Source organism: Tribolium madens, unplaced genomic scaffold (genome assembly GCF_015345945.1).
Source record: "Tribolium madens isolate multiple individuals breed KSU strain unplaced genomic scaffold, Tmad_KSU_1.1 Scaffold_91;HRSCAF=231;Tcas5.2_LG7, whole genome shotgun sequence".
NCBI lineage: Eukaryota > Metazoa > Arthropoda > Insecta > Coleoptera > Tenebrionidae > Tribolium > Tribolium madens.
This window is the reverse complement of record NW_025401063.1, coordinates 5,812,775-5,829,602: the sequence shown is the minus strand read 5'-3', so window position 1 is coordinate 5,829,602 and position 16,828 is coordinate 5,812,775. Positions and strand designations below refer to the sequence as shown.

General features: G+C 32.2%; 1 protein-coding gene across 1 annotated transcript in view; it reads right to left on the bottom strand.

The window, feature by feature from the left end:
- LOC123010885 (nephrin-like) overlaps window positions 1–16,828 on the bottom strand; it is a 96,735-nt gene that overhangs the window by 37,643 nt on the left and 42,264 nt on the right. Inside the window, exons 3-4 of the mRNA XM_044408055.1 lie at window positions 11,532–11,659; window positions 11,049–11,357 (exon numbers count right to left, since the gene is read on the bottom strand). Of these exons, the coding sequence (XP_044263990.1) occupies window positions 11,049–11,357; window positions 11,532–11,659 (437 nt within the window). The remainder of the gene's footprint in view (window positions 1–11,048; window positions 11,358–11,531; window positions 11,660–16,828) is intronic.

The following is a 16,828-nucleotide window of genomic DNA, read 5'->3' as shown; positions in this document are numbered from 1 at the left end:
ATGTTTCATTAAATAACGACACCAGGGTTCTCCTCATGTGTCCAAAAAAAAAAACTATATTTGTGTCAACACCCACACGGTATAATGTATATAGATGAGTTCCAAGACACGGTGCCTCCATGCATTGTAAAAGTCTTGCAACAATCTCGTTGAAATGGTTTATGAGGCGGGCATTAAACCTGCGGTAAACAGGAGCCTTAATAATTTAGCTTAATTTGAGACCGGTGGAATGTCTGCATGAAGCTAACCCAGCATAGTTTCAACACTGCCAAACAGTAATTTTTTTAATAACATAATACATTTTTAAGTTTTGTGTTTGTTTTCAAATAATCGATTTGGGGTTTGGTTTGTGTTTCTATAAAAGTTGGTTATTCTGCATGTAACTTATTTTCAGATTATTGTACCATTTTTTTGTGTGTAAATATTATCCGACAGTGCCATTAAATCGTTCTTGGTATTTACAATTATGCCTCGAGGCTTTGATTTTAAAACTAATAATGCAACACAAATAAATGCAATGGCATGAAAATTGTCCAGAGGCATTGTTTAATAATCCAAGATTAATTTGTTATGCGTAATTTATTGCTCCACAAAAAGAAAATTCATACTCAAACAGAATATGTTTAATATCGCAATGTAGAAATGGTGGATGCGCCGGGAAAATTTGTTCTAATTTGAAAATTTAATTCAGATTTAAATGTTAACAATTCTAATAGTGCTTTTTTGTGATCTAAATGTAAAACTGCAAACTGAATATGCACTACAAAAGTGTTTCACATCCATTTGAGTTACATTTAAAGTACAACCAACAAATATTTTTATTTACAAAAACTTTACTTTTTCTTATAATATAAATGTCCTGAAATATCTTTAATATTTATACTCGTAACTTAAAAAATCTTATTTTTTTTAAAGCACTACTAGCAATACGAATAAAAGTTGGTTGAGATTAAATAGCATGTGCAGGTAAGATATAATTAAACATGTAACAAAGAAATGGTTGCACAAAACCATTTGCCTTCACCGTCACGCGATCTGTTGAATAAAAAGTGAGACATTAATTGTAATTAACATTTTCCTGAATTGTATACTTCTGGATAGGTAATATCTGTTTGAATTTTTATGTTTGTTTAAGAGACAATAAAATTGTTATATTTCCTTCTTGATGTCTTATTACGGTGTCGTGATTTCTCCTTAACATGCAATGCCACTTGAATGGTTAAGGACGAGTTGGGTATTTCTTCTAGAACAACAATTCTAAACATATTTGTACGCAGTTTTCTGAGTGAATATTTTAACCATTATAATTTACTGGTGCGTTATTTGCGTGTATATGTGAAGTTAATTAGGCTTTCAACAGTTCCAGTGTTTAAATAAATGATTTGTTTCAGCTATTTGTAGGGGCACGTGTATAACCTGAGGAATAATGAAACTGAGACTCTCTCTACCGGAATAATTCAACCATTTAGAGTTTCAAAAGAAGAGAGTCGAATGTTAAAGAACCAAGCTCGACTTCTGACAATTCCTTCATTCCGGTATTATCGGTAAAGCTTTGTTCTTTTTTCAGTGTGTAAATTGCATGCTTTGATAAAGCGAACACGTTTAAACATTACTCTTAATGTTTACTATCAATAACCAAAAATGCGCATTTTTGTAAAGATAAGAGCATTTTTCATTAAACTTTCTGACATTAATCGTAGCAAAAATGGCATAATTTCACGAAAACGGTTTAGTTTTTTCTATGGCAACATGGGAGACGGCGAGTCTGGAAATGTAGAGTTGCGTTTCCTTTCGCTTTCGTTTTTGTGTCGATATGTAATGCCTGAAATTTTTCTTCGGATACAAAATTCCGTGACCATTTCTTATTTCAGCGACAAAAACAACTGTTACAATAATACAAAATTGATTGTTGTAGTGACAGCAAAGGCAAAAGTTTAATGCTCTCCCAAAATTCTTGTTACCGTTTCAATAGGAAAAAACTAATTTACAAGAACAATATTTCGATTATGGTTTTGTTAACTTCTTATTGAAGTTTTCTCATCAGCCTCAAACTCTAGAATAATAATTATGACATTCAATGTGTTTTCAATCCAATTACGCCCACACTTGTTTTCAGATTAGATTATTTCTTATTGCATCATATTTTTTATTACTATTTTATGGGAAAAACACGTTAGATTTTATTACTGTAACAACAGTATTTTAAATAAACATTTAAATAAAATGAAGCTTTTGTAATGTATCCCCTAACCTTTCCCACTTGCAATATCTTCTTCAGTAAATTTGTTTTCTTGACTTTTGGGTTATCAGGAGAAAACAAATCGATTAGCAAGACTCAGTACCTAGAAACTGTCACACCGGAATCTTGAGGTTTTTGAAACATTGCCCAAATCACCTTTTTAAATTCATTTCATTAATCTTTGTAATTTTTCGTAAATTAATAGGAACTTCCGGAAAAGCGTTTCTTCAAAGACTTGATTAGCGAGTTGAAATTAATCAATGATCGAAGACGGAAAAGTGTAATGCGCAAATTGAACGTCGGTTCTTTTAAAAATAAGCTTGCTGCTTGAGTGAATATTTTTACCGTCATATTTTCTAAAAAGTTACACAAAGTGTGTATTTTTTTTCAATTGGGAATAAACTGCTCGAGCGTTAATTAGAAAAAAGCTTACAGTTAGTAAATGCAGATGCGTAGTGTGTGATCTCAAACTGTTTGACTTGAGTGTATTGGATTTGGTTTGAAAATAGTGCAAAATCCTAAGCAGTTAATAATGATACTTTGTAATATTATACAAAGTAGATCTAGAGAAGAGAAGTGTCATCAATATTACTTTAAAGTTTAGCTTCAAGAGTGCATTCTCAAGAGTTTAGTTAGAAATGTATGTAATACTAGTGCAAAGAAAAGGTCGTAAATTTATATTACCTTTCTTATTGATCTTGCTGAGAGAAATAAATCTACACATTTATTCAGCTTTCGAATTATCAAGATATAAAGAACGTACAATGAGTTAAGTTATTTCATGACAGAACTGACTATAAATTAAACTACGTTAAGTGTAGAATTAATAAAGTTTGTTCATTTGATAAACACCATTATTTTCAATTGGAAATTAGGTTTTTGGATCTTGTTTTATATCTTGCATCGTCTAGAAACTAGTGAACTTGTCTACGGTCCCTCGTAAGTTTTGTAATAAAAAGCAAACTTAAATTAACTAGTTTTTATTTGAAATAATTAAATAATTAGTTTTTTACTGTTTAAAAGAAAACAATGTATTTTGTACTTTTTTTTGGCTAATTTTTTATCTATATTACAGTGTATTGGAGTTATCCCAGCCATAATTTGTGTTTTTCTGATGTTTCAATTTAGTTGAGGTAATTTGTTAAAAGTTTGCCCCTGTCTCTGATCGGTTCCCGTCACACATGCGCACACTTCCTCATCTTATTTATTTAAAACGTAACGTGCAAGTCCATTAGCCGGTCGAAATTAAGCAACATTTGTACAAATCATCATCTGTTCTAGAGCTTTCGTTTTTGCTCTCCTGTTTTATATTAATTACAGGTCCTTTATTGTTTTTGCACGTTTCCGACTTGATCATGGTGCAATATGATATTTACTAGAAATTTATGTAGTGTAAGAACCATTTGCGGCAATGTTTGGGCCACCAAAAAACAGAAAAATTGTGTACGTGAAGGCAGTTAATCGATACCTATCTCGTGCTATCTCGTGCTTTTTTATGTGACTCCTTTTTGTCGAAAGCCGTGCTGAGACAAAACAGACGGATTCTATCGAAAAATCAAATCAATTCATTATCTCGACGTTTTTGTGCTCTATTCTCCAGTTTTGCGCTCAACAGAACAGCCCACATCTCAAACGAAATTAATTTAATAGAAATCCCTTCACGCAATACATTACCTACCCAAAAACTCGGATTGGCGATACTTCTAAGAGCCAAGAAATGTCACAACTAAAGAGGCGTATTGCGAGTTTGTAATTACGCGTATGCCTAATAAAATAAAGCTTAAAAGATTCCTTACAGAAGTTTGAACACTTTTATTCATAATAAATATAAATATTTCACTAACATTTGACAAATGAAAAATTAATGTCACAATAGTGAAAGCGCCCGTTAAAATAAGCTAATTCTATTCCTCATTCTATACTACAAGTAGCAGAATGTTTAAAATTAAATATTATGAAAGCCAATCAGATGCTAGCATCTTGACGTCATATCAGGCGAATTGGAAAGTTGTTTAATCGTACCACTGTGAAGGGCAAAAATGGGACACGTGAAATTGTGTAATTTTTAAATTATTTTGTGACGTTGCGAATGGCAAGATTACGAAGTCACGAACAAGGACCTTTTACAACGAAACTATTACGAAATGGGTTTTTGTGGATCTTGCCGTTTTTTTGAGGGAATTAATACGGTAACGAATCAGTCTTAGCCTTGCTCCCGTACGAGTTAATTAAATTATAATAATTGTCGGAATAAATTACTTCTTTTATGGTTCAGTGCAAAATTGTGTACACATGGGTGCTGTATTATCATGCGTGTTGGGTATTTTTGAGTGCCTAATAGACATTTAAAAGTGCGCGGTTTTTTAAATTTCGAGTTATTAGTGTGTGCCAATAGTGAAAATGGAAGAAACAATCGTACTACAAGAATCCGGGTTAAAGGGTTAGTCAACAATACCTTTTAATTTTTCTAGAAAAATTACATTTAAATTTTTTTAATATTTTGAATTGATTTAATAACACATTGAACTGATTTTGTATTTCTTTATTTTCAGTAGGTCCGTTTAAGAAGCAGAGGCGAATTGCTACAAAGGGTAGCAGAAGATGCCATATAAGGTCAGTGCACTTTATTTTTTTATTTTTTTGTTTATTGCCACATGAGAAATGAAATATGTGAATTTGTGATTTTTAAATGCGACAGTAAGTATTTATTAAATTATAAATAGAAATTAATTGTGTTTTAGATATTTTTTTTATTTCTCAAACTCTCTTTAAAAATTCGTAGAAACAAATTGCAAATTGTACGTGCAAAACTTGCACTTTTTGTGTTTTAAGGAAAAGCAAAAACAATTCTAAGTATTTTACTAAATATTTTACATAATAAATATTTGATATCTCGTCAACTTATAACGCGTCAACTGTACCTATTATTTACACTTATTTACAAAAACTGCAAGTTTTATTCGTAGATGGAGAATATAAATATTAAAATATTTTTAAGTATCATAGCAGTGTTTCAGTATTTATAATTTTAAAAAGGTTATTATATTTTGTAAATAAAATGATTTAGTGTCTCATTATTTTAAAAGTAGGTTAGTGTTACGATTCAAGTATTTTCTGAATGCTTTTTATACCTGGGCTTACCGTGTCTTTTATTTGTGCAGCTACCATAACTAGCGAATAATATTGAAATTATCTCTGTTCCGGGTATTGGGCAATCGTGTGCTTGTCTAAAACTATCTCGTATCCTAAGTCTCCGAGATTTACGTTTGCTCAACCCAGCTGGTAGCTGTAAGCCACTTTAGCAATAACGTCAAATTCGAATTAGATTCGGTAAAATATGTTCACACGACGTGCAGGAAAAATCGTCTGAAACACCGTCATCTTTTGACGATGGTGTCGGACCGCATATGCGATACCGATGGCTTTCTAATGACGTCTCTTTCACTGCGAGTATTTGTATTCGACACCGATCGTAACCCAAACTTACATTGAATTTTTAAAATATGACACTTTTTCAAATGACAACTTGCCACAGAACATAAATCCTCTTCGAGCTTAAGCTCGCTTTCACGTAGGGATCGTGATAACATGCCTCGTTTTTTTCCCGTACTACATAATTTGATTCGCATCGAGGCGTGGATGATGTATTTGACAACCTATTCAAAGGGTTGCTTCGTGTAAATTGCCCTAGTTGTTTAGAAATTGTCGGAAATTTGATGGATATTCAATTTTACATACAAAACGGTTTTTAAATTTCATTTAGAAGTGATCTGAGAACAATGCTTTTTGTGCGAAATCAAACAGCTACTCAAATATTGACGCCAACATAATCAGACTCCAATTAAATATTTTGTATTTGATAAATTTTAACATCGGTCGGTTGAACGCGGTACACTCGTGCCTGTCACATGATTGATTACCCTTAAGTGTGCAAAAATATGTAATTTTAAATACTTTAACACCAATACCAAAAAACATCATTTTATTTTAATGCAAAATTAACTAAAAAAAATTAACCTTAAGAATTTTGTTTGCACTTATAATTAAATAAAAGCATCTCCCTCATTTCATTACTTCATAAACTAGTGCTGACATAAATCATTTTCTAATTTTCATCTTAATTAAGACCAAAACCACAAGAGCATGCACAAAAAACTTTTCACCTAAATAATTCAAACTTCAGGTAGGTAGTTAGTTCATTTAAGTAAGTACTTTGCGCAAAACATGACATGGCACTAGACATTTTCAGTTTATTTCAAATTAAAGTTGTTTAGTACAACAGTTTTTGTCTTACTATTTTAATAACTTTGGTAGAACTTTTTAAAACATTTCTATTGGTGAAATGATTTATTTATTGATAACGTAGTTAATTAATTGTGTTAATTGTTAAATTTTTATACAAATACCTAACGCAACATTCACTTTTAACACGCAGTGGTATGATTTACATGGCGCTTGTACTGGCGTAATATGAAAGGAAGAAAATCTCTTTGTGAATTGTAAACGTAAAGAGAATTTAATATTAATTAAAGTCACTAAGTCTATACTTCCTCAGCAATAACGAGTGTCAGAAATGATTAATAAAATAAAATGAAAATTCTGCAAAGTGGATTCGTTTTAAATTAATTACACTTTGATTTATTTACGTTGCGTTAACCGTTCAAAACCATACTAATTCTTTTTTGATCACACCTCATCCCACTCTCTTAACGTGTTGAGTATTTGGCGAAAACGAGACTTTTAAAAGTAAAGCAACTTGTAGAAGTTTTTTTAATAATGCACCGATCATCATTTGAAGGACCAAAGTTCTGCTCCAAAGCCTCTTTAACCTTCATTTTATTAAAAAAAGAAATGAGGCGTTGGCTCTCTAATAATACCACCATTCGCTAAGCATAGATTTCAGCACGCCCTTTTTTGCAAGAGATTTTATAACACCCCAATGACCGAGTTTAATGTAGTCGTTTTTTGCGTGTTCAAACTTGGCTAAATCAGTTTTTTATTTGTAATTGTACATAAATATAATTTAAAGCGCAAGTTTAAGCATAATTTTTCTCTGACGTTAAACGCTAAAATAAATTCTTTCACGTTACATTAAATGCTAGCAGAAATTCAAACAAGTTAAAACGAGGTTGTATATTTCTTTTGCTGTAAGCACCTTTAAATTTAATTTGTTTATTTTGCAACGTATTGTTAAATTTCGTCGCCGTGAGTTAACGCTAATTACGTATCAACAACAGCTTCAAGTAGAACGATTTTATAGTTGAAATTAAACGTACAGAATTACTTTTTGTATGTTTTCATAAATTTCAATTCTTTTTAACATAATTTTACTAGTCACTTTCTTTTTTTTATTCTTGAACCTGATACTAATCAAAAGTAGATCGAGTAAAAAGATAATGAGCGTAACAGTAAAAAATCCGTTAGTAATAAAGAAAATAACTTATCGAGTAACATAAAACATCATGTTAAAAGTATCAATAATTGGGGATTTAGAAAAAAAGTCAAGTGTATTAGTATTAGTAAAAAAAATGCAAATTATTCAGGTGTTTCAGTTTATTTTTGCTGATGTTTGTGTTTGCAAACTTGTCTATCCGCATAATACATTCATTACTGGTAATGAAAGCAAACATCCGGTCTAGTAAGTGTCAAAACGCAATTTCAAAATTAAAAAAGGTCTGGATTATCTTCGTATTTGGCGAACCGGAGTAGTTATATACAGCCTGTTCAAGTGTAGAGCGCATCGATGTCATGCACGATTGGCAGTTTGATGTGAGATTGGCAATATATTAAACCAATCATCTCACTCCTCCAGCGTTATCAGTATGCAAAATATGTTTGTGATACATGATCAGCAATTAATGGTTGTCCTTGCAGGTCGATTGCATAACCAGAAAAAACTCCGTGAGTTTTGGCCATGCACTCAATTTATCATCTGCTTGAGGCAAGCATTTTGTCATAATATGAAAAAGTGAAGGCGTTTAGACACAAGATGATGATGTCTGTATACGGGCAGACACTTTTTGAGATTGGATTCTTTTCAGGAATTAGATTAGAAAATCGATAGCTTTGTCCTTCGGTGTATTGCGTTGCCTTTTCTTTTTATTAACTGTTCAGAGAATAATTCGGGGAAAAAATTTAAACATTGCGAGTCTCTCAAGGGACGAGGATTAGGTTTGACCGGAGATACGCATACTGATGCTCACTTGTGGGCCAGATTAAGACTTTTTTAATTAACACGCGCCTTTTCAACCTGCTCAAAGCTTTCTGTTAATTCTATACACCAATAAAGGTTTAGAATTGTGTTTTGAACTACAGAAGATAGGTACTATATTCTCATACTAATTTTATTTTATTAGTAAAGTAGCATTATGCAACAAGTGGATTGAATTAGTTTTACAGAATAAGGCTACACGAAACAAGAAACAAACTTTGAGAAAACTAAATAATTTTGAAGCTTAAAAATTTAATTTTTAATTTGTTTGTTAATAAGTCTACATAATCTTTGCTTCAGCTAGTGTTTCTTCAACTTGCAAATTTATTCAAGTTGAAGATAAGTTTTCTTTGTTTCGTATACGACATATTAAAATGTGTAACAACTCTTTCAAAGATTTTATCCCTAGATGACAAACATGTGTGGTTCAACCATAAGAGACTAGAGAACAAAGTTTGATTATGAAACTTTCTCTTTATTTATTTTTTCTCAATGTTTTGTTCTGGCAGATAGAAAGTATTCTATCGATTCTTTACGAGATATTTATTAAATCGTAACATTGTTGATTGAATTTTTCCTAAAAGAGAAGGTAAGGAATTTTTGAATATCAAAGCTAAGGGTTAGGGTAGACGTCAGACGTTGAAATAAAGTTAAAAATAAATGAATCTGAAATTCGTAAAAGTTGTAGATTCGAAAAGAAACCTTTACAGGTGAAACTAAAGTCTGTATTATTCCTTGAATAAATCAAGATTCTTAAGTTTAGTAACTTTACTAAAAAACTTTTAGATTTGAAAATGATTGAACGTGTTACAATATCAATGTTTTGTTCCTCGAAAACTGTTAGAAACAACACCAAACATATTGCTTTACATGATATTTATTTTGAAAGCCAACGAGAGTCGTAACAGTTATGTCTCATTCAAGTCATAAAATACACACAGCATTGAACGTGAACAAGTAATAACAACTAAAGTCGCTCAGCAGCAACAATAATAGACAATAACTGTGACAAAAACAATAAGAAGAAAGCGGGACTACACCTTTTATGTTTACTATCACGAAAAAGCTTTACATGCAATAAAATACGCAATATAAATTTACGTTACAATTTTGTCAATATTTTAACACAAAGAATTATGAAACATTGATAAATTTCGTAAGAAACACTGAAGAAATAAATTTTTACCTTGTGAAGTTAAAAATTTATTAAAACTACTCCAGGAAACAAAACTCTTTGATTACCAATTTCCAACGTTGCCCTTGTTTTTCTGTATTAAATGCGTTATAAAGCATATCTGCCTTCAAGATCTTTCTTGAGCGCAAAGCCTGTAAATTGTGGTAGAATTTCACGGATTATTTAAGACATATTCGTGAATTTTGTAGTGATCCGATTTGAATTTGCGTCCATTCTCGTCTGACTTTATTACAGTGAATAAATAATTCAGGGACGAAAACCCCCAACTTTAATAATTCCGCCGCTGCTGTAACTGTGCCAACATAACTTTTTGTTGGAATTTTTTTCATAACGTAAAGAAAAAAAAGTGAATTTTCTGTTTTCTGTGTGCATAAATTACGCAATCATCGGCTCGAAAAGCAATCCATAATAATATGCTGATTGTAACATTAAATGTAAGGGCGGGATCCAATGTGTCATAAAAAGAAAATCGCAAATACATACAAAATAACGTTCGTTATAAATTTCTAATTTTTATATTTCTTTCCTTTCCTATTCTTGTTTTTTCGAGGATTCGTGTTGAGTTATTGCGCGCAATATTGCTAGGCGTTTTATTGAGACACTGAAATTTTATATGTATGTATTGAGTTTTGAAAAATCATCTCGAAGCACATTTAATCTTATCCCTGATCTTTATTTCTTTTAAGTGAAATAAGTTCAAGTTAGCAATATGTGCATTCTTGAGATCGTTTCAAATTAATATGAAAAATTATTATGTCAAATTGTCTACTAGTTCTGAAATAACGCAAATAAATAACGAATACATACATTTAAAAATTTTAAAATACGAATACCTAAAGATGTGGGTGTAGATTTGTTTTTTTTTTAGAAAATGGACAGTCATACAATATTTATTATTTTTTATTATTATTTTATTTATTATTTTCTTATTTATTACTTTACCGATCACCGTTACCTTTATTCGGAGTGAATGTTTTTGATTTTTTATTGAAAAATACTACATACTGTTGCTATCGTAGTTAAAATTAATTTTTTAAATTTAATGAATATGTATATAGGTATATGTATATGTATCTATAATATAAACTTAATAACAATATAAAATAAATGTTTTCAAAATATATTTTAACATAGAATTAATTTTTAAACATATTTCAAGTTTTTTGTTATATAAGTTGTATCTCAAATGTAGAATTGTTGAATCCAAATATAAAAAAACCGCCAGAAGCATCCTCTTTAAAAATATTGTTTTCTCCAAACCTCATATCTAGTGTTAATACTCTCGCAGACAAACATTCAATCCAAAAAATATAGTGTTTGATGGAATAAATAATATTAGTGTTTAGTATTAGTAGCCAAGGGATCTATTTGGTCGAAAATTTGCATTAAAAAGATTTCCTTACCTTCCACCAGGTGATGATAGCGGGTGGTCTCGATCCCCTACACCTGCATGTAATATTATATCGTTTTCCCGCACTAAATTCGGGGTTATTTCCCAGTAATGTGACCTCAAGCGGTCTCAGGTACATGTCTATAGCGACTCTGACTACGAGAGGGGGCTGTAGTCTACTATTGCTGACTTCACAACTGTAGATTGCGAGCAAGTGAGATCTCGTGAGCTTGTCAATTTTCAGCACACTTTGCGATTTCCTTCTATCGGGGAAGAACTGGGACTCGTCTGTCACTAGCTCTCCATCACGCCACCACGAAACCTAAAAGGGAGTTAACACGATCTAATCGTGATTTATTTACTCAAAAAAAAAGAAATTGAAGTTTAGCTTCAAATTCAGTTAAACGTATTGCAATCAAATAATCTAAAAAAAAAATAAAAGTGCTTAGGCTTTTTTTCTTTTGTCTGTGATAAATTTCCGCTTTTTGGGGCTTACTTTGGCGAGGGGTTTGCCTCCTGTGGCGGTGCAAGTGAGTGTTAAACTGGCCCCTTCAGCGTAGGCCGTAGTGATGCCATTTTTCACTTGGTTGAAGTCATCAGTCACTTGGACACCAGTCGGCGGCACTGCAACAAATAAAAAGCGGTCAACTGGGTTGCGAGTTGAAACTATTCGGTATGCTTTCCGCGATCGATCTGGCACACTGCCGAACGCTTTGTTTTCGGGATTACCGCAAAGTTTGCCAGGACTCACCTGCATAAAATATGAAATCTGGCTCTCGAGCCAGCGCCAATTATCGGACATTCTTCCGGCACGACGCGAAACGTTGCGACTTAATTAAAGAGATGATTAAGGGTCTAATTAGGATAAACGTTAATTAGATTGAGAAAACTGGAGAAGTTTTGGTGTCAGCGAGCACATCAAAGTTTGTTTCGCCCGTAGATGTCGGTGCAGGCTGCAGCTTCTCTATAACGTAATCATTCCAAACAAATTACAGCCAGTTTTGACGTCTACATTGTTGACGAACCGAATTACAATTTCACACAAAAGCACACTGGCGTTTCCTATTCTTGACATGAATTTTGTTAAACGCAACCACATGCTTGTCAAATAGCGAAAAAAACTACTTCTAATCCATTAGCTCAGTAAATTTGGTAAAGTTACATTGTTAAATTATACAGAGATGAACAGTTAGAAGTCGCACGGAATAGTTAAAGATTCAATACCTTGTTAAAACATTCATTATTTTCTAACGCTTTATATAGTTTGAAAGTTCTCTAAGACTTTTCATAAATTATCAAGATGCTGCTGGCCAAAATAATGAGCTTATAGTTCGTCGAGTCGGGAACTTTCGGGTCACTATTAAATCCACATTTTAGAGTTGAAAAAACATTTCATCTATGTTTTTAACATCGTTTCTTACTGCAAATTTGAAATTATTAAGATTCATATCTGAGGAAGTTTCAAAGTTGTGTAAAATCTACGGGAAATAACTAGTTATATTTGTCACATCGCTTGGCATTAATGTAACTCCATTTTCATAACTTACAGGAAGAATGTTGTTTGGAAACACTTCCAAAATTCGAGTAAAAATGTCTCAAAGGAATTTAATATTATAATTTAATTAAAAAATGAAGTAAGAACTTACTTCTTGAAAATTGTGAAATACAATGTACATAATAGACAAAGGCGTCTCAAGAAGATATAAAATTCTACATTCAATAGAAGGAATATAAATATACACATGATGCATTCTGATGCAAGCAGCTATAAAAGTAGAGAATAAATTTCAACTCACGTTTGCAGTATTCGCAGTGATGGTAACGTAACATGATTTCAGTGTTTTCTATGAATTTATGAGTATCAATCTGAACTGGCCTTCAGGAACATTTATGAAGTGGCAGACGATAAAGTGCGCTAAGCCGGGGGAAAATCAGATAAGAGCAATATGACTTGACAATTCCTGAACAAAAGGTGGAGAGGCTGGAGGGGAATTAAATACGACTATTTATCTGGAAGTGTAATTTGTAAAACGCAAAAAATTAGCTTTAGGAGAAACATTTGTCTTTAATCTTACTTTTACATTTTTTAAGGGTTTTAGGTTCTTCAGTTATTAAAACTAAAAACAAGAACAATTTAATCAAATTTTTTATTTAGTTTTGAAATAAATGATTGTAAATAATAAAAACTTTTCTTTTACCATTAGATTTTTTAATATTAATTCGATTGCGGCCACTTCAAGTATTAGAAATGTACCGCTTTTGTCATATAATAATTGGAATTTCAAAATATTAAACTTTTGTGAACTAAAGTCCATGAAGGACTTGTTAATAATATTTTTTGTTCTTAGACACTGGCAAAATTTACGGTTTTTCTCCCGTGTAAGGAAGTTTTGACAACTGTTTGGCATTTCTCAATACGAAACGTCAAATTATTTTTAACAGATTTAAAGCAAGTTTAAGCCTTGTTGAGTCTAATTCGAAGAATAAAATGTTGTATTCAACTCGTTTGAGTGTAAATCGGACGCTTTATTCCACCTCGTGGATGGTAAACCACTCGTTACACTCGTGGTTTAAAAATCCACTCGGTCAAATAAAGCGTCCGATTTACACTCAAACTCGTCGAAGAAATAACTATTTTTCGGGAACTGTGTTTGAAGTTTCACTTCAAACATTGTTAGAATTTATAGATGTTTTGTCTTTGAATTGAACATTCTTGTGGCATAAAAGTTTTATAAAAACCGCGAAAGTATGGCAATTTGGTTTTTGCCCTAATCCCTATATATACGTAGGGCGCAAGAAATATGGCTCACGCAAACCCTGATTATCCATCATGTTGCTGTCTAAGCATATTGGTTGCTTTGTAGTGCTTACAATGGTCTAACGTGTTGAACCGATGTGCGAGTCTTAGATCTTGTTAAATAAGTTGTGAAGTTTTTCCATAACGCACGCCAACTCTTGCTTTAATAGAGTTCTGTAACAACGCGATAAAATCTAGTCTAGGTCACTTGATCCCTAGCAAGTAACTAACAAAGTTTCTATTAACATGTTTGAACGCAAATCTGGTCGATTTTGCAAAACGACGTTACCAAAATGGAATATTCTGACCTCGCAAGGATGCCTCTTAATTAATATAATGATACAATCATTACATTGACTGCTTGTCCAAGAATGAAAACTTCTTATTATCAATAGCATAATTTACAAGTTTGAGGGAATTATGAAATTGTACGAGTATAGTTAACTGGACATAACATACGACTCCTTGATGTCTAATTGAGACCTACAACTTGAAGGGATTATAAGTTGCCATTTGTGCGACTACAGTCAAGCAGTATTTCATTTAAGAAGCTTACATCTTGAATAATGCACTCCGGGGAGTAGCTTCGACAAAGTTTAAGCGCTTCAAAGAATATTGATTAAAAGATTTACCATCACATTCAAGATTAGTTCAAATGGATAGTTTCTCAAAAAAAGCAGGATGTGAAAACTTGTGAAACACTTACAGAAAAATCTCCCTTCGGGATCTATGTGTAGGTGTGTCTCGTCGATAAAAATTCTAAGGTTTAACGCAATAGCTCACGCAAAGCTACACGACTTTTCTTTTACACGACCTACAATGAATCTTTACTGGGAAGTTTCGTTTTATTTTTGCTCTACTCGAAGAACTACTTACAGACGACATCAGTTTCTGTTTTATGCCCGTTTTCACTATTGCTGCCCCATAATTTGTGGGAGCTAAGAAAAGGAACGCTTATCACAAAGCGACCAATTCAAAAAAAACTAGAAATGGATCGCTTTTCGCAGACGTGATAATTACTTCAGAGAACTATTAAATATTTATGTTCTACTCGGGTCTGATTGAATAATTCCCAAAGCGTGAAACTTCCAGTCACACTCTCAAATTGGTGCACTTCTGTCGATTAATGTTTTTGTTTCAGATTAGAAAAAACAGCTACGCTATTGCTCCAATTCTTTTATTTTATTGTTCCAAAATGAATTAAACTGAATAAAAAAAATTTACTTCAAAAGACTAATATTTGCTAATATCAAATATCATAGAAATTTTTGTTTTACAAGTTTAAAACATATTTGTCAATAGAGGCAAAATGCAATTATACACTTTTTAGCTTTTGCAAACTCTCAAACATCTAACTGAATTTTGTGATTTGTATTGGAACATATTTCAATTTACTTCCAATCACAAATGGTTGTCAAAAAAAAACTAGAAATTGGATAAATGAACCTAGTATCTTTCAATGTTGTAAATTAAAACATAATTCAGTCACTTCATTGAAACACACAGTGGAGAATAAAAAACTACATACTGTGCTCAATATGTATATTTTCATTAGATGTGTGTTTGTATCATTTTACAATTCCTGGTAAAGCAATTGCATGACATATAAAAGGGTATGCAAAACATTCACCCTGTGTACACATAGTTACATGAAAAGTTACAACAACAGGTTGTAATAAATATCTGTAATATGCTACCTCGGTGCATATCTTAAACTATGCATCTATGTGATAATTATGGACCCACAATTTCTTCAAAACTGTGTTATTGTAAACTGTATACAGTATGTTATTGAAATGCGTTAAGAAACATTAAACGGTGATAGAACTCATCAAAACAAATTACTTCTCTATTTACCATTTTTTCGAAAACTCAAAATTATACTTACATTTATTTTCACCGTTTTCCGTGTTATCGAGTTGTTACGGTACGCAAAAAAAGTAAACACGGCAAAAACCCAGGCAGATAGGTCTTGCAAAAACTTACTGACACAATTTAGTCACGTCCTTCATCTGCATGCGGCCGTGTTTACAATTTATTGGCAAGTGAATTTCCCGTAATTATCGTCAAAAATGGTGCAGTACACTGATCCGGAGTTAACAGACATGGTGCTGATCTACGGGGAAGCTTTATAAAATGCTGCTGGAGAGATTTCGCGGTCGCCAAGTTCAAATTTATAAAATCGGTGGATAGGGCGTAATGGACCAGTTTTATGGCCAACTCGTTCACCGGACTTAAATCCTTGTGACTTTTTTCTATGGGACCATTTAAAACAGATTGTGTATGAGACTCCAGTTAACTGTTCGTGTGAATAATGCTGCCGAGTCAATTCGACGAAATTCCGACATGTTGGTGAGAACTAAAGCTTCTTTGGCTCGAAGGGCATTAGCATACATCGATAACGGAGGGCGTCATTTCGAACATTTAATTTGATCAAGTGTGGTGCGTAACTTGAATGTCACTCTCACTTACAACGAATAAAGAATTGGTTTTTGCTTGGCTATCTAAGTTTTTATCTTCTTTCGCTTTTAATGTACGCAGGGAGACATTGGCGGGTACTAGAATTTACGTTCAAACTAATTAAAATTTTATCTGGGTTTAGAAAGATTTTTCGAAAAAATGGTAAATAGAAAAGTAATTTGTTTTGAAAAGTTCTATCACCGTTTAAATTTTCTTAACGCATTTCAATAACGTACTGTATTACTCAGTGCAGTTGCAAAACAACCTATAAATTGCTGTCTATTAAAGGAGAAGTGCTGATCGAGCTATATGTTATTAATTCTGTAACCCAATATTTAACACAATTTTACTATAAAATAGTTCTAAATGATGGTTATTCAAAGATTAATAATCTTGAAACATTCATCATCTACTTGAGCTAAATTGGTTCTAAAAGCGAGAAACTAATTGATTGGTAGTTCTAGTATTAAATTATTGCTGTCAGGTCAATTACTCTGATGAGTATCAAGGAAGAAATCACTTTCATTATTATCACG